Raw genomic sequence first — 23,466 nt, forward strand, 5'->3', positions numbered from 1 at the left:
TGTTTTTTACTACATGCATAGGAATATAAATGCACACACACCAAAAAAACATTTACAATTTTTGTCTGTCTGTCTGTCTATTTGTTTCGGCAAATCTCTGAAATGGCGGACCGATTTTGACGGGACTTTTTTTGGCAGTTAGCTGATGTAATAAGGAGTAACTTAGGCTCCTTTTATTTTAGAAAAATAAAGTTAAATTCCACGCGGACGAAGTCGCGGGAACAGATAATAATATATAAATACAGTGATTAGTCTGCTGGAGAAGATAACAAAGGTATTTGTATCAACGTCACCGTGACATGACGATCATCTAATGCAATTATAATAATTATACATAACAAAATCAGTGTTTTTTTTTAAGGACGTCATTAGAATGGTGCATCTGTCTGCGTTAACGGTTTACGCTAGTGGGGCACCAGTGGAGATAGATCAGCATGAGGTCAGGTCAGTTATCATTTCGTGATAAATTCACTAGGAATTTATCACGATGGTCTCCAGGGGGGACCGCGTGGAGGTGAACCTGACATGGCAGGCACATTGTTAGCATTGGGATTATAAGTCCACATTAGTAACAATTCGACAAAAAAGCATTAATCATTATCACAGAGGTATGGGACGAAACTCACCCTTTTGATAAAAATAAAAAAAAACTACAAAAAGTCTTGATAATTTTCATGTCTACAAAGGATATTTGACTGTGCGATTGAAACATAAGGTTTAATTGAGACTTCTCTTTCTAGATCTCGTATTTTAGTACTAAGTAGAATGGAAAAAATAATTTAAAGTCTTAGAAATAAGGTTCAAATTCTTTTAACAACAATCCATTTACTCCTTCTATTTACGTTACTGGCTTTTTTCTCCTTCCTGCCAAACTATAATACATTATACTATAAAATTTAAATGCCATGTATAATAATTCAACATTACCGTATTATTAGAGTAAATTAACTTAACCTTTAAATTTATAACTAGTGTTGTAAGATACGTACAGGTATGACAAAGCTGTTACGTATATTCATTACTTTTGACACAGTTGTTTGATTTGACAGCAACATAGAATATATTATATTTGAAGACCATCTAACATTAAAAATTCAAAATTTTTTTGTTTTATTTGATTTGAATGTAAAATTTAAGTTTGTTTTTTAAAGGTTGCTGAACTGGAAGTACAATCCTTTAAGTGCGCTCAACTCGTGTCACAGATTACTTCAATAATTTGTTATCTATTCAACGACTGACAAAGGATGTCAATTTCAAAAAGAGTATAGACAAAATTTAAGTAGGTAATTTATTGTGTCGTGGAGTAGTAGATTTTTAGTCTTAATCATTTCTAAATTTATTTTCAAAATAACTCATTTTTGTTACCCTTGTATTTTTGTCAAGTATTTTGTTTTTAAAATACAAAAATTATTTCATACCTATATGTGTTTTCAAATATTAAATTAAGATTTTATTTTAGCAAAAAAAACTCATCTAACGTAGCCAACATAAAGAACCTAAGTTTGATGGCTTCGAAATCATAGACAATTCGAGTTGTCGAGAGTCTCCAAAAAGATCGGCGAATCGCCTTTAGAATTCGGTGTGGATTGAGATGTCGGATATCGGCAGCGGTGACGAGGGGATTTCTAGTCAGAGTACGTATTTATCTAAAGCGGTGGAACGTCAGGCGTGCCCCGCACCCCTAGCCGGGGTCGTCTATCGTCGCGAGTAACGTTCCCGGCCGTTCTAGCTATCAAAAGTAAATATCTCATTGTTCCCGTTTCAAAATGGCGAAGTCGGTTCTGGTATTTCCTCGGCCGTGAGGCCTCCGCGGGATCCTCGCGCGGGCCGGCCCGCCGGGGAGCGGGCGGCGGCGCGGCGTCCCGGCCGGGGCCGGCTCCGGCGGCCGCCGCCGGAGGTTGACGACCTATCGATTTTTTTGTCTGCGACCTCTCGTCGTGGGGCGGGCCGTCGTCTGGGGCGGCGCGCTCGCAGCTCCCGCGGCTCCCGCCCTACGCGCGCCGGCTCGCGCGCGCACGGTTCACCTCGCGCCTCGCTCCCAGCACCCTCGCGCCCTTTGTCTGCCGCGCCGCCGCGTCAGCTGACGGCGCGACACCATGGCAGGTCAGTGGCCCTCCAGCCGGGCCTCGCGCTTCCCGTCTCACCCACTGACCTCGCGGCCGGTCCACTTGGTGTCGCATTCTGCACTCCGATCGGCGACCCGCATTGTTCCGCGACGCGAATTGTAACCTTCGTTTTGACGTGGTTCTTTGTTTGATGTGCGCCTGTGAGCTCCAATAGAGCCAGTGATGTGTAGTTTTGTGATATATGTGGTGTCAGTGTGCAGTGGATTTGTGAATACTGTGTTCCATGGACAAAGGAATGTGCTAACAAAGGAACTGTCCCTGTGACTAGAACACCACCCAGCCACTGAACGAATCTCAATATATAGCTACTTACTGGTTCTTCAGACTGATTTATATGAAGATGCAAGGGACACAATAAGCCCACATTATAAAGTTGATGAAATTTAATGGATGTGATTTGCCTTTGTTCACACAAAGCTTGCACTACTGTGGTAAAATGTACCTGATGGGTAAGTGACTTGATCTATTATATTTATGTAGTACTTCTACTGCAGTGAAGATAGTTAATGTAAAAGATATAAAACAAGATATATGCACAAATATATACATTTATCAAGAAATATGTGAGATAATTTAAAAACCAATTTACCATTATATCAAGAAAGCTTGTGAGTTCTTTGTTCACCATGAATGAGAACATAATGTCTACATAATCTGATCTCTACATATACATACTGTCTGTTTGCTTCATTGAATGGTACCATATGTTGGTAAGTTGCTACATTCATTTCAACCATCAAATTGTCCTTGTTACCAATTAGCTCCCTGTTGCTAAGCTGTAAGATTCTACTCAATATTACTCAATAATTATATACAGTTTACCTGCAATCTGCTGCATAGCAACAACCAGTCTAGGTGACTAGTTGTGTATTATAACATTTCATATATTAACAATACTGTTATATAATTTGTTACTTATATTCCTAGTATTATAAGGACATATTTAATAGTCTTTGTGATTTCTAACATTGTTTCTTTGTCTATTGTTCTAAATCTATAATTTATAGTAAAGTAAAGAGTATTAGCCTCTTTTAGTTTTAATATTTAATTTTATTATATTATAGTGTGGTTTTTTTTATTGTATTAAGTTTGTATTCATAAAATAAATCCTTCTATGAAGTGATCCATGCCAAGTATTGAAGTGATGATGGATTATTGATGATGTTCATAGTTTTTAACTTTTTTACATTAATATTTGTAGTAAAATAACATGCATGCCAGGTGGCTCATTGATGAAAACATGAAATGTACAATATTACAATAAATTTGTGTTAAAATTCAACATTAACATGGGCAGTTCTAAAAATATAAAAAGTTATATATAGTAGCGATAAGATAATGCCTACAAATACAAACAAATATTTATCAGTCTCGAGACCCCTCCTTTTATTTGAGGGGATTGGCTCCTCTGATAAATATGCGAAATCAAAGAAGATATGTCGTATAATATTGTAAATTTAAACTATCTGTAGCACTAACATGGCCCATACTTATTCTCAATGAGGTCAATTTTAAATGTTTGTTCTATTATTCGTTTCTTATGATTACAGATGTTCATTTTCTTATACAGTTTTAGTAAAAACATACACACTTACAATATAATTAATGTTTTCCTAGTTTTATTGAAGACTTCTGTGGTTTTGCTATTTAGCATACTGTCTTAGTAAAGATTAGCATTTATATAATAACTAACTGTCCCGGCAAACATTGTTTTGCCTTAAAATAAAAGAAAATATTTAGGGGTGGACTACCCCTAACATTTAGGGGGATGAAAAATAGATGTTGGCCGATTCTCAGACCTACTCAATACGCTCACAAAATGGAATGAGAATCGGTCAAGCCGTTCCAGAGGAGTATGGGAACGAAAACTGTGATACGAGAATTTTATATATAAGATATTTGTGTTATAGTATGATTATTTACACTGAACAAACTTTATGATAACTTGAACTTAAAATGCATAGCATTTTCTTTGTAAAGTTCAGTTTTTTTAATGTTTTAAGTATTTACACTTGTCTAGTATTCATAATACAAGCTCTGCATAACTTAGGTCAAGATAGCACTGTGTATTATGGATTAAAACACATTTATATTTTAGAATCATCTTTTTTAATATGAATGCTTGTATTGAGGGTGACAATAAAAGACACACACAATTATTCGTTATACAACACTGTGTGAATCATGCAGGCTTACTATTTGAGCACCCAGGAGAGGCCGAAGCAGGCCGCTGATCTTTAATGACTCAGATGGTGGCGTGAATCATCCAGGGTAATTATTATGAGCGCCCAGGAGAACCCGGAGCAGACCACTAGTCATTAATGACTCTGATGGTGGTGTGAATTGTCCAGGGTGACTATTATGAGCGCCCAGGAGAAACCGGAGCAGACCACTAGTCATTAATGACTCCGATGGTGGTGTGAATTGTCCAGGGTGACTATTATGAGCGCCCAGGAGAAACCGGAGCAGACCACTAGTCATTAATGACTCTGATGGTGGTGTGAATTGTCCAGGGTAATTATTATGAGCACCCAGGTGAACCCGGAGCAGACCACTAGTCATTAATGACTCTGATGGTGGCGTGAATTGTCCAGGGTGACTGTTATGAGCGCCCAGGAGAAACCTTGAGCAGACTACTAGTCATTAATGACTCTGATGGTGGTGTGAATTGTCCAGGGTAATTATTATGAGCACCCAGGAGAACCCGGAGCAGACCACTAGTCATTAATGACTCTGATGGTGGTGTGAATTGTCCAGGGTGACTATTATGAGCGCCCAGGAGAAACCGGAACAGACCGATAGTCTTTAATGACTCTGATGGTGGTGTGAATTGTCCAGGGTGACTATTATGAGCGCCCAGGAGAAACCGGAGCAGACCACTAGTCATTAATGACTCTGATGGTGGCGTGAATTGTCCAGGGTGACTGTTATGAGCGCCCAGGAGAAACCTTGAGCAGACTACTAGTCATTAATGACTCTGATGGTGGTGTGAATTGTCCAGGGTAATTGTTATGAGCACCCAGGAGAACCCGGAGCAGACCACTAGTCATTAATGACTCTGATGGTGGCGTGAATTGTCCAGGGTGACTGTTATGAGCGCCCAGGAGAAACCTTGAGCAGACTACTAGTCATTAATGACTCAGATGGTAGTGTGAATTGTCCAGGGTGACTATTATGAGCGCCCAGGAGAAACCGGAGCAGACCACTAGTCATTAATGACTCTGATGGTGGTGTGAATTGTCCAGGGTGACTATTATGAGCGCCCAGGAGAAACCCGGAGCAGACTACTAGTCATTAATGACTCTGATGGTGGTGTGAATTGTCCAGGGTGACTATTATGAGCGCCCAGGAGAAACCGGAGCAGACCACTAGTCATTAATGACTCCGATGGTGGTGTGAATTGTCCAGGGTGACTATTATGAGCGCCCAGGAGAAACCGGAGCAGACCACTAGTCTTTAATGACTCTGATGGTGGTGTGAATTGTCCAGGGTGACTATTATGAGCGCCCAGGAGAAACCGGAGCAGACCACTAGTCTTTAATGACTCTGATGGTGGTGTGAATTGTCCAGGATAATTATTATGAGCACCCAGGTGAACCCGGAGCAGACCACTAGTCTTTAATGACTCTGATGGTGGTGTGAATTGTCCATAATAATTATTATGACCATCCAGGAGAAATCGGAGCAGACTGCTAGTCTGTAATGACTCTGATACTAATCTTAGATATAAAATTCTCCTGTCACAGTTTTCGTTCCCATACTCCTCCGAAACGGCTTGACCGATTCTCATGAAATTTTGTGAGCGTATTGAATAGGTCTGAGAATCAGCCAACATCTATTTTTCATCCCCCTAAATGTTAGGGGTAACGCACCCCTAATTTTTTTTTTTATTTTAAGTCAAAACAACGTTTGCAGGGACAGCTAGTGTATTTATATATGTTGGTTGACACATAGCTCTGTACAGACAAAACTATGTTAAAGGCTGCTACTAAAAATCTTATCTATCTAGGTGATGGCTTTGTCTGCTCTTAAATTGATAATTATTTCCTTGGTAACATCTCTTTGTCTTGTAGTGTTTACTATGACATGTCCATATATTTCTACTCATATTTCATACTGTCTGTCTGTCTGATAGAAAATACATACAACTATATAGTTGTTGTTCTTGTTAGTTGTCATTTTCATCATCTGCTTCTTTATCCTATTTATTTGGGGTCGGCTTGTTTGTTCCGTATATGTTGAACAAAATACAAAACGTAATTGCCATAAAACGAATTACTAACTTTAGTTCAACGACATTTAGGTAAAATTAGTTTGTTATTGTTACGCAAGCTTTTATTAGTGTAATCACTAACTCTTTTGAGTTAAATCAGTCGTAGTGATTCCTTAGAGGTTTATAATCATTCATTTATTACAGAAATTTTTCTTCTATTATTGTATATTATTTAGAAGCTGTTTTTAACAATTTTCTTGAGCAATAATCTATTCAAGCCTCATCTTTTTCATTAAAAGACCTATCAGTCTCTCCAAAGTCTAACTCTACTTTGTACTCTATATGAAAATGTAAGACACTAGTTGTTGCCGAACAAACTTTCATCCCCTATTTCACCCGCTTCCAGATTCTACATGATACTACATAGAATAGAATAGAATAGAAAATCATTTATTCAAATAAACTTAATTTAAGCACTTTTGATTAGTAAAAACTTTTTTTATCTACCGCTCGTTCCGATAGCTGTCTCATCACAAGAAGAACGAGCAAGAAACTTGTGTGTTGCTCTTTTAAATAATCCTTGTAAGTTTACATTTACAAGTCGAAACGTGTGAATACAAACTACCAACCAGCACAAATTTTTTTGGGTCAAATATAAATATACAATAAGATTAAAGCAGTCGTAGTGATAAGAGCAGACCACTCCCTAGAAGCAGCACTCGTTCACGAGTATGACGGATGAGCAGCCATCACTGCGCTCGGCCATATTTTATCCCTAAAATATGGCCGAGCGCAGTGGGCTCCCGCCCAATGAGGTATCTTCACATTAAAGACAATTAAGATGTATTCAACAATGAATTGGTAACAAACAGACAGATAGTGTCACTTTCACATTTATTATATCTGTATAGAGTTTAGTCATAGATTTGAACAGTTCCGTAGTAACAGCTCAACATATGCTGCTCTATGGAATGTTTCTGTACCATCTGCATACCATGTGCCAAGACCAAATACTCCGAGAGCAAACTGTTTTCAAGCTATAACATATGCCAATCCAACCTGCTTTTCTATTTAATTTAAAGAAATACAATATTTCTTCTTTTTTTCCACCTAAATAGTTGTTTTAAATTAAGACTACTAGGTAACCAATCTGTTCTCTCTTTGACAGGAATGCTTGCTGGCCGATTATAATATTATTTAGGTGAATATACTATAATATATTATATTATTATTTAATATTAATAATATATTATAGTATATTCACCTAAAAATAGAACATTGTTATGTACACTTGGCTTAGGCCCGTACATACCAAGAAAACCGGCGAAAGTCGAGAGAAAAAATAATAATAATAATAAACTAACAAAGTATACAGATAGAATTAAAAAAAAACAATGGAAAGCACGCACCATCCATATAGTACCAATAGTTCTGTCATCCACAGGAATTATACCAAGAAGTCTTAGCAAACACGTAGACACGTTGCAGAGAGGAGGGGCCTCTACAATAGAACTATTACAAAAAGCCGTCATCCTCATCTGTGATCATTTGGTGTCCCGCCAGCGTATACCATTAGCGCCTGTGGATGCACCGTTCCATTATAATCTGTTAAAAAAACCAACGAATATAGTATTTCGACAGGGAATTCATCCCCACACGCTGGAACCTAAATGGTCCCGAACAGTGCGGTTTCAGAGGGGTTTCCTCCCGCGTACACTTAGATTGTGGAATGAACTTCCTGTCGAGGTTTTCCCACGAGACTACAGCATGGGGTTTTTCATGAAGGGTATATTAAGGTTTCTTATGGGTCGGCAACGCGCACGTGATACCCCTGGTGTTTCAGGCGTTCATAGGCTACGGTAACCATTTACCATCAGATGGGCCGTATACTTGACTGCCACCGACGTGGTATAAAAAAAAAAATATTCAGATCCCGTGTGATTAATACTTGATGTACTTTAGAATAACGTAATATTGTATAATGTTGATTTACCCCATTTTTGCAATATAAAAATTTAAAGTAGATAATATTTTATTTGATTATTTCTTTGTAATAGATAAATTGAAAAATACTTATATCAAAAGCTGTGGGTAGCTCGCGGGATGTATATAATGTTAAATATAGAATGAATGAGTCGTGTTTTATTTTATTTATTTATTTTATTCAGGCTACATGGCCCATATTGCAAGTACCTTATAGACTAACATACATATAAAGTAATAATCATTACATAGTCGCTGTCGCTGTCTGTCCCTATGTATGCTTAAATCTTTAAAACTACGCAACGGATTTTGAAGCGGTTTGTTTTAATAGATAGAATGATTCTAGAGGAAGGTTTATATGTATAATACACACCCGGGGCCACTACCTAGTGATATATAAATCGTTTTAGAAATACCTATATTGTGGTTGTTTTAGACGTTGCAATAAAAGATTTCAACGGGTTACACTCGCGTCACCATCTATCCCCTATTACAGAAGATTTGTTTTTCAACCGACTTCCCACAGGAGGAGGTTTTATTTAATCTTATGAAATATTGAGGGTTTTCCGCAGAATATGCCACTCCCATCGATGTAACAATACTGAATAAACTATGTTTAATTTCTTACTATAAGTCCTACTTTAAGTATAGTAATAGGTTGTTATTTCGATTGTCTTTTTTCATTTCGCGCTGCATCTTTGACGGGGTTTAATTAGAAATAGAAATAATCATTGCTCCAATAAACTTAATATAAGCACTTTTGAATAGTCACATTTTTTGTTCTACCACTCATTCGGAACGCAGACTCGTCACAAGACTCAGTAAAAATTTTATGTTGCTCTTTTAAATAAATGTTCTAATGTTAACAACACATTAACAAGAATTCTGCATGCTACAATCAACTTAGAAACCGCTACGCATCTTAATTAAATGGAATACTTAGTAATCGTGTACTATTAAATTTTGCATCAGTTTAAATTTCTCACTAATATTCTGTCGAATCACAAATTAGTTAAATAACGAAGGATTGAAAGACCATTGTCTTATATATTTGAATCTGCTTATTGCAAGTCACATTCATTACAATATCGTTAGTTGATACATCACTGACTACTCCACCTAAGATTATAGCCGTGAAAATATGGTTTTACCAAGATGTGTGCAGCTTGAATTTCTTCAATACTACGATATTAAAGAATTATCTTTATGAGATAATTGTACAGCTCTGGATAAAGGAATAATTGGAGTCATTTAGTTCTTAGTTCACATAGTTCGAGGTAATTTAGTTCTACTCGATAAAACTACATGAGTTCTAACTTGCCGTTTGTTCCAAGTCTTACTCGTAACTATAACTATTTTTTAAGGCTAATTCTATCATAATAATCCATTTGAATGTCCCGCGAATAGGCATCGGATCATGAAGACGACGGCATTTACAGGCTGTCCCAAAGGACGGGGTAGAATGGATAGACGGCCGCATTTCCAGGCTGTCCCAAAAATCGATGATAAGTCCCAAAAGTACGGGGTAGAATGGATAGACGGCGGCATATCGAGGCTGTCCCAAAAGTTGATGATAAATCCCTTTTGAACCCAGCATGGTATCTGCTGTATTCATTACCACAGATGCTCTCAGCACAATTGAAGTATCATGTGGCCTTTAGTTATAAAGTTCAGGCTTTATTCCCAACAATCTATTATAGTTTGAGACATAATGAATCACTCTGCATATAAAACAGCCTCGAAACGAGTTTGACTAGTTAAAATTATAGTTAATATTGAATAATGTCTTTTTAATTTCACGAAGGAATATCGGATTAGTGTATATTCAACTATATTTACTTTAACGACAGTGAGGTTTCGTTCAAATGCGTTACAGACTGGTTAATTTCATTTTTAGACTAGTTTTTTATGCAACAGAGATGTCGAGAATCTCTTTTTTTGACAGTATATTGAGGAAAATTTGGACAATAAATCTAGAGTTTTTGCACTAACTTTTGATTTCCAAATCTAGAAATAGCAGGCATGTATACTTGACAGGTGAACTTATATGAATATGCATGTATCTCTTTTTGTTTTATATCATATTGTCTAATCCCAGCTCTTAACCGTAAATTTGACGGCGTAGAAACACCAAAAATTATGATAAATTTCCCACACTATTCACCATTTTTAAAATTTTATCTTCAAGATATAAGACGACATCCCTATCCAAGGATCTCCTCTATCTAAAATACGTGTACCTACTATAAAAAAAATAAATATTCCTCTTTAATCGTATATTCTTGACAGAGTAATCGTGACATTCATGATAGTATCGCTGGATTCTCTTAGTTGTTCTCCAGCTCCTCGCAATTTGTCTCCATCTGGTACAGTTTTTAGCTGTATGAGACAATTGTTCAATGGATTGCTGTGTAGCTGTTTTATACCAAAAATAGTTATGGAATAGAATAGAATAGAAAATCATTTATTCAAATAAACTTACATTGAAGTACTTTTGAATAGTCATTACATTTTTTAATCTACCGTTCGTTCGGAAAGCTGTCTCATCACAAGAAGAACGAGCAAGAAACTTGCGTGTTGCTCTTTTAAATAATTTTATTATTACTTTATATTTTTAAGTTTAAGTGTGTGAATACAAACCACCAATTAGCACTAATTCTATTAAATAATTCTGTTTCCCATAAAATGATTCACCTATTTCAATCCTTTTGAAATTTTATTTTCTAGACAATTGTTAGCCTACGTTCTTATTTAAGTATATCCTCTAACTTAAATACGTGTACTTAATAAAATACCTACTACTTAATAGTAAATGATTTTGCAGAGAAATTCACAAATATGCATGTAAAGAGCTATCGAAACTGCACATATTTTGCATGTCAACTTATGATGTTATAGCACAGTACCGGTTAAATATCGGTTTATTCCTAGATAAAATTTATATAAAAAACTGCAAAGGGTAGATAAGAACAGCATTTTAGATAATATTTGAGTGCAGGAAGGATTTTAGCACTAACTAGCAAACACTTGCAACTTGGTCGCAGTCATATTTTCCTCGTTTTTGCAATATTTCTCATTTTTTTTTTATACTACTATGGTGGCAAACAAGCACACGGCCCATCTGATGGTAAATGGTTACCGTAGCCTATGGACGCCTGAAGCACCAGGGGTGTCACGTGCGCGTTGCCGACCCTAAACCTTCATTGCTACACCGCTCCAAAATTGGCTATCTGATAAAACCAAAATTAATTAAAACCAGTAATTCTTGGGATTATTACAAGTTCAGACAAACACATTATTCGCTTTCGGTATCAGTATACATGCAAAGCAAGGGTGGTTTCAGAGGAATTTCCTGTCTGGAGCACACATATTATAGACGAGCTGTTGAAACATTAGCTTGATTTTTTTAAGAGGAAACAGTATTGATTTTTTAAATAGAGCAGGTTTTCTATTATATTCTATTATTAGGTTTTCTATTGATTGTTAATGCTTACATTAAACCTCGGGTGTTTAGGATGTGTATTTGCTATACTAGCTCTAGATATAACAAATACACTTATTTAGTAGAAATGTACACAAGTAATTACAATTAGTAGTTTAGTAGGTACAATCTAAAATAATTTTACAAAGAGGTAAGGTTTTGTTAGTAAAGATTGTTAATCTGTTACAATCTTTACTAACTTTTTCATTTTAAGTACTGCCCAAATAGAACTTATTTAAAAAATTGTGATCTTTACAAAAGCTACATCCGTGTGAAACCAGGGTGACTCGCTAGTTGTGGTATTAAATAAGTACATTGTTTTCTGTGTATGGAGAAGTTTCTATCGTTTGGTATTTTGGTAGATACATGAGGTATAGAAAAAATAATAAAGAGGTATAATAAAAAGAGTCGTTAAGGTGAATAAGCAACCAACTCAGCATAAAGCTACAGACAAATCTGCAGCGCTGAAAATGCTAAAAAATGTTATACCAAATGACTAAATAGAATGTGTAATGAGCGCTACATTTATGGTTATGTGAAACCACAGAGTGTGGGGATCGGTTCAGTGCGGCAACGCCGACCGCACCGGTTGCTTCATTCACTATCGACACCTCGAGGCTGTGTTGCGAAAAACAGCAAGTTTCACTTTTTTGCCCGTCTGGCTCACGTCTGGCCAACGACCCACCTTGAACCATTTACATAACCGTGTGTCTCTAGCCGCTCCGCCGCGCAGTGTTGCCAGGTGGCCGTCTTGCTTTCCCCTCATTTATTACATACAATGCCGATAAAGAATGTCTGCAGTAGTTGTAAAACTTCCTTAAAATATAATATTGATTTTTTTAGCTTAGCCTTCATCACTCTGTTTGTTATATTTTTAGCCTAAAATATTTGTGTTCTCATTTTTAGTCTTCCAAATCGAATCTTCCAATTCCATTTGTCCTCCTAACATTCGTTCCACCAAAATTTCCCCAATACTCATGGGCGACACCCCGCAGCCTGGCATCACAGCCGCGGAGCTATTCGTCGCGCCATACCTTACCTGATGCTCGATTATAATTGGCCTCTTCTACTCGAGACGCTATTCGCCCGTTTTTGCGCTGTTACCCACCTTAGGTTGGCGCGTTTGGATTTTTTTTCCTCGATTCGTTTAAAACGCTCTTATTGTCATTGACTGGCTTTGCTCAATTGATGTTTCACTCGACGACGTACGTATGCGTACTTGTTTTTTGTTCTGCATCTATTTTAATTAAAATATCACTAGCGTTTGAACATACGGATATTTTATTGTTGTTTTTACATTCATAATAATTAAGGTTCAGTGTTAGTAAATGACTAGAATTATATACCGTTATCTATAATCTTTTATTGACCTTGATAAGATTTATTTAAAGTTAAACTATGTTTGAGGTATAGTAAACTGTAGACCTAAATATCCGTACTACAGTCAAATCAATTAGATAAAAATTTTACATCTTTTATTCGCAGTAACCAAGAAGCATATAAAAACCTTAATCCAACTAATAATACAACAGTTAGAGAAAGTATATGCGATACTTCAACATTTATTTAGCTGCCATAATCCCGTATTGCTACCAATCGGTCGAGTTATATTTTTTTGGAATAGACCCTCATGTGTCGCTATCGATTTCTGTTAATTTAACGCAACTGGTCCATACATCATCACTAGCTTGCTCTCATTAATCAATTGAGACGACCGAATCTGCCGTATGCTCGGCCGCGGCGCCAAAACCTAGACTCGGACATTCAGGAGTTTTATTTTAAATTTTATGATCAAGACCTATTTCTGACTTGTAATTCTTTGAATACTATATCTAATTTTAGAGCGCCGTCGCTACGGTATATAGGACGAATGAATGACTATGTATTGATGTCGCGTTGAATGAATTACAGACAGAATTACACGTAGGCAATTTAGAGTTCGTTCACATGGAGATGGGTGTGGTACGGGCCCGGCGTGGGTGTTGCCGCCGGGGTGATGTTACAGCGTCCTACGTCTAGAGGACACTGGCTCTCCTACGCCCCTATCAGTGCCGTCTAATATTGTGCAAATACGTAAGTTCAAAACTTGACTCGCTGTCTGTACTTTGCTAAACTGTAGCCTTCGTTATTAATTCAAATTCAATCTCTATGTCTGAGGGATAGAATTCAAATCTTCTACGTCGTTTGTAGCTTATAGATCTATCCGTGCAGACTAGTTTGTACAAAGTTTATCTATTAGTTTTAGTACTTTATTCATATTAGAAAGATATATATTTTCAGATTATAAATTCAGGTAGTTGTGGGGACTGGTTTGTTCGTTACGGCCGGTAATTGAATTATTTCCTTTTCCTTCCAATATTGCAATAGCATATGCTAGTGGATACTAAATTCCACTACATTTTTTCTAATTCTAATTTCTAAATCTCGTCATATCGTCGGTTAAATAGAAAAATGGCAGTATACAAAATGTACATTTTTCTCTTGTCTTTTAGACAAGCATTTGAAGTTTTTAAATTTATTTACTTAAAAGATTTTTCCTTTTAAAGTTTTAAATTTACTTACAGAAGTATTATATATAATTTTAAAAGTATTTAGATAATGATTAAGACGGCGTGGTTAATTTAATTGACTTATATAAAAGGAGGCAATAGCTTTTAATTTTGTAAAATGTAATTTATCTATATAATCGACGCCATTTGAAAAGAATGAGAGCTGATCACGTTGTCAATTCTTAGTTCAAAAGCACTTCGATCTGACGGTAGATTTGACATATCATAAGAGTCGGTAATAATCCTATGAGAAGAAAATTAAATTAAATTATAAAATCAACGAAAATCTTAATATCTTTATTACATTAATAAAGTTATTAAGATTTTATAGGGAGATATCAATTTTTATTTGAAAATTCATAGGGAGAAGGATCTCAGGATACCCTTAGAACCCAGGGAAACCACCAATTTGGGCTCCTGTCTCTTGTTAAATCATTTCTTATCTAAAATAACTGTTTCACTGCATGTGCGCGAAAATAAACTTATTGTTATTATTTTAAATGAAAACAGTGACGTGATCTTCAATTTATCTATAACTAGCGACCCAACCTGGCTTGGCCGGATGCACTACAATCTTTGAATTTCTCGGTTTGTTCTATACTATAACACACATATATTATACATATAAACCTTCCTCTTGAATCACTCTATCTATTGCTGGAAGCTACATTAGAACCCGTTGCGTAGTTTAAGAGATCGAAGCGATGAGACAGCGACACGACTTCGTTCTATACTATGCAAAGAATGTCAGTTATCAGTTGCTAGGCGGCCGCGTTCGTGAAATCTTTCAGGACAATCGAGATGTCGTCATGTAGGCGCGTCATCCAGACAATTGATCCCGGTAAATCGTTATTATTTATGAAATTAAATTACATAATATACATTATATCCGACGACCTCGGTGGTCCAGCGGTCTAGTACACCACTTTACGACCGATGGTCGCGGGTTCGATTCCTCGCACGGCACAAACATTTGTATTCATGAGTATGATTGTTTGTATCGGTCTGGATGTTTTCTATATATAATATGTATGTATTTACAAAAAAAAAAAAATATATCTATGTATTTGTATCAGTTATCTAGTACCTATAACACAAGCTTTAGCTAGCTTAACTTGGGTCTAGATGGCGCTGTGTGAATTGTCCTGAGATTATTATTATTATTATTATTATTATTATTATATCCATTTTAAAGGTTAATACACACAGCCCCATCTAATCAGAGCTCGTATCATTAGTAATTAGATTACATTCTTGTCAGTTCTTCTCATCTCGAAATCATTCCCAACTGACGGTAGATTTGACATATAGTAATATAATTATAAATATAATTTATTTCTTTCTTTTAAATTTTTTTTACAAATAATTTATGACGTCCCTGACTTCTGAGGTAGGTGTAGAAAATATGTTTCAAAAGAAAGTGGCCTATTCCATATTGTGGTGTACTTCAAGTGAATTTGTCAGGAAATTAGGAATAATAATAATAATAATATTTCAGGACAATTCACACAGCGCCATCTAGTCCCAAGCTAAGCTAGATTTTTGTGAGTATGATATACATAGAAAACAGACGTATACAAACAATCATAATATATACATCTATACATATAAATAAAATTCTAAAATAACAGTAGTCTAAGTTACTGATTGAGTAATAAAGATTCAAATATATAGTTTAATATCTCTACATATAAATAAAATTGGAATGTCTGTTTGTAATATTGAAATAACCGTTTTTTACTACATGCATATGTATATAAATACGGTACATACTTACACCATTTTTTTTTTATAATTTTTGTCTGTCTGTCTGTTTGTTCCGGCTAATCTCTGCAATGGCTGAACCGATTCTGACTGGACTTTTATTAGCAGGTAGCTGATGTAATAAGGAGTAACTTAGGCTACCTTTATTTTAGAAAAATTAAGTTAAATTCCACGCGGACGAAGTCGCGGGTACAGCTAGTACTATTATAAATACAAATTAAATTGAGTGAACGGTGAAGTAGTACGATGCGTCAATCGAATTGATTTTTGAAGTCTGGTCGCTATGTCGAGATATTTAAATGGATGGGTGTGCGCTACAATCACAACGCTCTGTCGGTGTTGCGTTTTGTTGCTGCTGGTACGTAACACAGTGATACAATATTACATCTGTTAAATCAGATTTACTGAGCAAAGCCTTTAGCATTCACTAAACGATTATTTGAATGACGAGCGTGCATGGCAACAGTTGTTCATGCACGGGATTTTCATTTAATGTTAGACATAGACACCTATATAAATGTACATTGTGAATAAACTGGCTTTTAAAAGAAATAAATAAAACATTCAATTGAGTTTCTAGCCGGTTCTTCTCAATTGGATCTATATAATGAACTGGACGGTAGGGAAAAAAATAAAAATATAATGTAAAAATTTTATGTTCGTAAGTAGAAATAATCTTTATTTAAATAAACTCATTACAAGCACTTTTGAATAGTCATATTTTGATTCTATCACTCATTCGGAATGCAGATTCATCACAAGAAGAATGAGCAAGAAACTTGTGTGTTGCTCTTTTGAATAGATGTTTTTTTTATATAAATAATTACAGTATTAACAAGTAGAGGCATGGCATGATCAACATAGACATCGCTACGCACTCATTATTAGTGTAATCAGATAATATTGTCAGTGCTATGGATTTTAAGTTTTTCTATAAGCGGCTAATATGTCCCACATGAATGAATGATTTTTGAATTTGAATTGAAGAAAATATTACATCTTATCATCGTCTCTGAAATACAACCGCAATAAAATCGTACAGGAAAAGTGGCGGACAATTTTCACGTTGATCGCTTCAGTGCTTTCAATTCCGTAGTGATAAATGAGTTTTACTTAGAACCTCTAATATATACTCTTATTACGGTTGTAATCACAAACGGGGTGGTCAGAGTTTGTATCTGTTAACTTATAGTGTATGAAATTCTTATCACTACTTTCAATTCCGTAGTGATAAATGAGTTTTACTTAGAATAGAATAGAATAGAATAGAAAATCATTTATTCAAATAAACTTAATTTAAGCACTTTTGAATAGTCATAACAATTTGTTTTTTATCTACCACTCGTTCGGAAAGCTGTCTCATCACAAGAAGAACGAGCAAGAAACTTGTGTGTTGCTCTTTTAAATAATCCTTGTAAGTTTACATTTACAAGTCGAAACGTGTGAATACAAACTACCAACAAGCACTAATTTTTGGGTCAAATATAAATATGCAATAAGATTAAATCAGTCGTAGTGATAAGAGCAGACCAGTCCCTACAAGCAGCACTCGTTTCACGAGTATGACGGATGAGCCAGCCATCACTGCGCTCGACCATATTTTAGGGAGCCCAATGACCCGGCTCACCACGCCGCCACATGTCTGGACATTTTAGTGAGCATGACTACTCATTCCACACGACCACGTCACAGCTACAAAAATTACTATATGGTAGTTACAGTATTCGCACTTTACATACGGATGCATGCGGCAATCAATACAAAAGCCGCTACGCTATCATATATCAAGAAAGCAGTATGAAAATTAAAATTATAACGTTGTCCGCAAATAAACTTATTCTTGCTATATATTGCTATCATCTATAAATTCATCTAGAACATCTAATATTAGTATATATTAGATGTTCTAAGTATTACGGCTGTAATCACAATCGGGGTGGTCAGAGTTTGTTGACTGGAGACATTACGGTGTTTCTTACACCATCATGTCTCCAATCTTGATGTGCCTTGATAAACTTTGCGTTGACAAGATTTGAATCGTTCTTCACAGGATTTCGTAAATTTGTTGCCGTATTTATGATTATTATAGTTTCTTATTCATCCATCACCGGAGAGTTAGTTAATGTATATAATGTAAATGCGTCTTGATCTTTAAAAGTTGTTACCTATATATAATGTAAATTTGCTGCCTTAAGCTTAACCAATGAAGCAATCGTCAAAATAGTCTTAGTGTTTGAAAAATAGGTTATTTGATTATCTCCAATATCACCCACAATATATATACAGAGAGGGGATTGAGTTTAACCGGTAAATTATCGTGATAAGTTTGTAGTTCATCAGAATGGCCTAACTAATTTGATTTTATCATCATCACCCCTTCATTCTGCGCCATGTATAGTGTTGTTAAAGCACACTGTTACACAATTTTATCATCCATTAAAAATGTATCATAATTAAGGAAGGTATTACATATGAATGTGGATGGCTATAAGGGCAGAGGAAGACCGAAAAAAGATGGATGGATGATATGGTAAGAAAGGAAGTAAATAACGAGATGACTGCGAACAGGGATGAATGGAAGAGAAAAACATATTTCCCCAAATAAATGGGATAAGGAAGAAGCAAATGATAAAAAATGTATTATAATATAATATGAAATCCGCGACAATTGAAATGTAAGGCTACTCCAAAATAAGCCAACGCAATCATGAAAAGGACGATATGTATGGTCAATGTATGTATGACTACAAGTCGGTCAGCTGTGTATTGAACGAATTGAAGTTATTTGGGTGGGTCAAAGTGTCCGGCATAGTTCAATGTGGAGCCACAGATGAAATAATAGCTCTAGGAAGCAAAGAAAGTATGTCACGCACGAGTTATATGATCTCTGCCCACGCTCCAGAAAAGTCTGTCTGTTATAGTGACGTCATTGGCGGCGCAAGTGACTATTGATAGGTGGGACTTTCATTTGAATGATATTTGAATGAGTTTCGAAAGGTATTTTAAAATCATTTAAGGAAATCTTTGTTGAAATTAATTTGATGTAAATAGTTTTGAATAAGTATTCTTATCTGCCTTTCATTCAGTACCAGTATATAGGTAGATTCATCCAAGAAGAACGACTTCTTGATCGTTCTATACGGATTACTCTTTTAAACAAATATTGTACTACATATGTATTCGATGTATTTTTCAGATTTTTTGTGACTAGAAATCAACCAAATAGTTTTGAATAGGCATTTTCATTCTGCCGCTCATTTGGAATACAGTTTCAGAAGAATCAGTTCTTGCTCATTTATGCGGGTTTTTTTAAAACAAATATTGTACATCAAATTTGCATTTTTAACTATTTTTGAGACTATAAATCAAGCAATAGTAAATTCAGTACTAATTAAACGTTGGTAAGTAGCTTGAGTAAGTAGCAGACCAGTCTTTCCAAGCAGATCAGTCTTTCCAAGTAGACCAGTCTTTCCAACAGACCAGTATTTCCAAGCAGACCAGTCTTTCCAAGCAGACCAGTCTTTCCAAGCAGCCCAGTCTTTCCAAGCTGACCAGTCTTTCCAAGCAGACCAGTCTTTCCAAGCAGATCAGTCTTTCCAAGCAGATCAGTCTTTCCAAGTAGACCAGTATTTCCAAGCAGACCAGTCTTTCCAAGCAGACCAGTCTTTTCAAGCAGATCAGTCTTTCCAAGTTGACCAATTTTTCCAAGCAGACCAGTCTTTCCAACCAGACCAGTCTTTACCAGCAGACCAGTCTTTTCCAGCAGACCAGTCTTTCCAAGCAGATTAGTCTTTCCCAGCAGACCAGTCTTTCCAAGTAGACCAGTTTTTCCAATCAGACCAGTCTTTCCAAATAGACCAGTTTTTCCAAGCAGACCAGTCTTTCCAAGCGACACTTGTTGACGATTATTATGGATGAGCCAGTCACCATTGCGTACCATATTTTACGGATTACAATGACTTGGGACCTGGCCTTCACCACCTATCTGGACATAAAGATTTTTCCACTTTACAGTAATATAGCTTATACATCAGAATAACATATATGCGGGTGAACCCGCGGGCACGGCTAGTGTTATATAATACATTCCATGTACAAGAGTATGTATTAAAGTTATTTAATATATATATATATATATATATATTTGTGTATTTACTCCTTATTCATTCAAATCATTTAGTGCAAACAGATTTTATCTTCTAAAAACAACAGAACTATCTGATATCTGACGACCTCGGTGGTCTAGCGGTCTAGCACACCGCTTTACGTCCGATGGTCGCGGGTTCGATTCCTCGCACGGCACAAACATTTGTATTCATGATTATGAATTGTTTGTATCGGTCTGGATGTTTTCTATGTATATTATGTATATATTTATATAAAAAAAATTATCTATGTATATGTATCAGTTATCTAGTATACTATAGCTAGCTTAACTTGGGTCTAGATGGCGCTGTGTGAATTGTCCTGAGATTATTATTATTATTTAGTTATAAGCTAAAATATGCTTATAGTAATTATTTTTAAACTTTCGCATATAGTACACATTATTAATAGACTTAATCGGGTCTTAATTTTCGTTGCACAATCGTTCCCCTCCGATCGATCCCCCAATCCACCCTTCTGATCATTCCCCCGTCCAATTCAAACAGGAATCAAAATTACGACGGCCTGTGCCGAGCTTCGAACCCTTAGCGGTGCCCTCAGACTAGTCGTATTCATTTAGGTAGGAGTTGACCTTCAGTTGCTCTATAAGTTCTTCGGTGATGCTGTAAAATCTAGCTGCGGTAAACAGTATTAGATTAATTAAAAAAAAAAAGGATCCTGCAATCTAGACGTAACGTTGAGAGTTGTAGTTGACTATACATCAATACATGTAAATAAAATTGGAGTGACTGTTTGTAATACTGAAGTAACCGTTTTTTACTACGTGCATCTGTATATAAATACTGTACATACACCAAAATAACATATTTTTACAATTTTTGGCTGTCTGTCTGTTTGTTCCGACTAATCTCTGAAATGCCTGGACCGATCTTGACGGGACTTTTATTGGCAGGTAGCTTATGTAATAAGTAGTAACATAAGCTACTTTTATTTTAGACAAATGAAGTTAAATTCCACGCGGACGAAGTCGCGTGTACAGCTAGTTTACTATAAACTTATTCGTGGTAAAACCCGATATATGTATACTAGACCCCATCTACGTTAATGTTTATTGTACGTTTTTATGAATAAGAGGTTATGAAATGAAATGAAATAATATAACAAAAAAAAAACAAAATAAAAAAAAAGTACATTTTTATTTACTATATAATATTTAGTACATATACCATATACCATTTATTGTTACAAATTTACGTGTATATAAATTTATGTGTGCGTGTTATATGTAGTTTTTTTAGTTAACTTTTTTCGTTTTCAGCGAGACAAATAGCTCGTAGCCTTGATCGTTTAAAAAATGTAGTCTACCTAATGTCAAGTTTAGTTGGCAATGTCTCTGATTACCAATTTAGTTTTACAACCGTAAAAACTAACTGATACGAACTGAATAAAGACTTTTATCCTCCGTGGACAAAAGTCTCCCGCAGACCTTGCGCAGGCCTTTGCGAGTGCATGCATTTTTTTTTTTTTTTACCAACTCAGCATGAAGCTACAGATAAGTCTGCAGCGCTGATATTCTGTTGGCTCCTATAATTAAATACATACTTACATACATATATACGTGAATGTTTATATATTACACTTCGAGCTCTCAAAAAATTATACTATTCCAAAACATTATACAATATACAAATAGATTAAAAATGAAGTGGTGTGTTATGTATACATATATTGTTAACCTATAGATACATACTACGTACATAAATAATAGTTGTTGTTAGCATATATAAGGTCGCTGGCTAAACGCGCCGTGAGTCAGACATTGTTCCTGAACATGCTTACCGACTTCGGTCGTTGAAAAAAAAAAAAAAAGAAATCGACTATAACCAGGATATTACGTGGCAAATCTACACGGAACTGATCCAAGAATTTTAATTTCCATAGACAAAAGTGTCCCGCAAGCCGTACAGGCCTTTGTGGGTGCATGCGTGACGTTTGTCGAATTTTTTAGGTCCGGTGAAATCGACTATAACCAGGATATTCCGTGGCAAATCCACAGGGAACTGATCCAAGATTTTTATCCTCCGTGGACAAAAGTCACCCGTAAGCCTTGCATGCCTTTGTGGGTGCATGCGTGACGTTTGTCGATTTTTTAGGGCCGGTGAAATCGACTATAATCAGGATATTCCGTGGCAAATCCACACGGAACTGATTCAAGACTTATCTATTCCGTGGCAACTCCACACGGAACTGATTCAAGACTTATCTATTCCGTGGCAACTCCACACGGAACTGATTCAAGACTTATCCTCCGTGGATAAAAGTCTCCCGCAGGTCTTGCGTGGGCCTTTGTGAGTGCATGCGTGAAGCTTGCCGAATTTTTTGGGTGAAATCGACTATAACCAGGATATTGGCGATTAATCAAACGTAAGAATGTAAATGTTAATTAGTGCTTATTATGTACAGGTTATTGGTAGTGGATTTAATGAACGCGTTCGTAGAACGAACACATAAATTTCTTATTTTGGTGTTGCATTTACATTTATATAGGGATTTTTAATATTTTATGGAGGTTTTAACAAAGTCATGGAATAGAATAGAAAATCATTTATTCAAATAAACTTTATTTAAGCACTTTTGAATAGTCATAACAATATTTTTATCTAACGCTCATTCGGAAAGCTGTCTCATCACAAGAAGAACGAGCAAGAAATTGTGTGTTGTTCTTTTAAATAATCCTTGTAAGTTCACATTTACAAGTCGAAACGTGTGAGTTCAAACTACTAACCAGTACTAATTTATTAGGATCTAATATAAATATACAATAAGATTAAATCAGTCGTAGTGATAAGAGCAGACCACTGGGGTACTGCTACCTCGTCTATTTTACCGATATTGTAATTACAGCGTACAAGGGAAATTGGTCCTTCGGAGCCGGATCTTGTAATTGGTATGTACCTGCATTATATAATGGCATATCCGTGGTGCTGTTCATGTATATTCCATCATCATAAATGTTATCATGATATAGTATAAAACAAAGTCGCTGTTGCTGTCTGTCCGTCCCTATGTATGCTTAAATCTTTAAAACTACGCAACGGACTTTGAAGCGGTTTTTTTTAATAGATAGAGTAATTCAGGAGAAAGGTTTATATGTATAATACATGTACACCCGGGCGAAGCCGGGGCGAGTAGCTATCCTCATATAACTCATCCACGCTTGGCTAAGGCCTGCGTGTTTGAATG

At 36.0% G+C, this 23,466-nt stretch overlaps 1 protein-coding gene across 3 annotated transcripts in view; it reads left to right on the forward strand.

Moving 5' to 3' along the window:
• The first annotated feature begins 1,516 nt into the window (after window positions 1-1,516).
• The window catches only part of LOC131842517 (transcriptional activator protein Pur-beta-B), a 44,611-nt gene continuing 22,661 nt past the window's right edge, over window positions 1,517-23,466 (forward strand). Inside the window, exon 1 of one of the 3 annotated variants that reach the window (XM_059191072.1) lies at window positions 1,517-1,634. In XM_059191072.1, coding sequence (XP_059047055.1) covers window positions 1,592-1,634 — 43 coding nt within the window. In that variant the 5' untranslated portion in view covers window positions 1,517-1,591. Of the gene's footprint in view, window positions 1,635-2,022; window positions 2,104-2,157; window positions 2,576-23,466 lie in introns of those variants that run through there. The other 2 variants (XM_059191073.1, XM_059191070.1) reach the window with 2 other exon arrangements.

This window comes from Achroia grisella, unplaced genomic scaffold (genome assembly GCF_030625045.1).
Source record: "Achroia grisella isolate CSIRO2021 unplaced genomic scaffold, CSIRO_AGI_Agris_v1 utg241, whole genome shotgun sequence".
NCBI lineage: Eukaryota > Metazoa > Arthropoda > Insecta > Lepidoptera > Pyralidae > Achroia > Achroia grisella.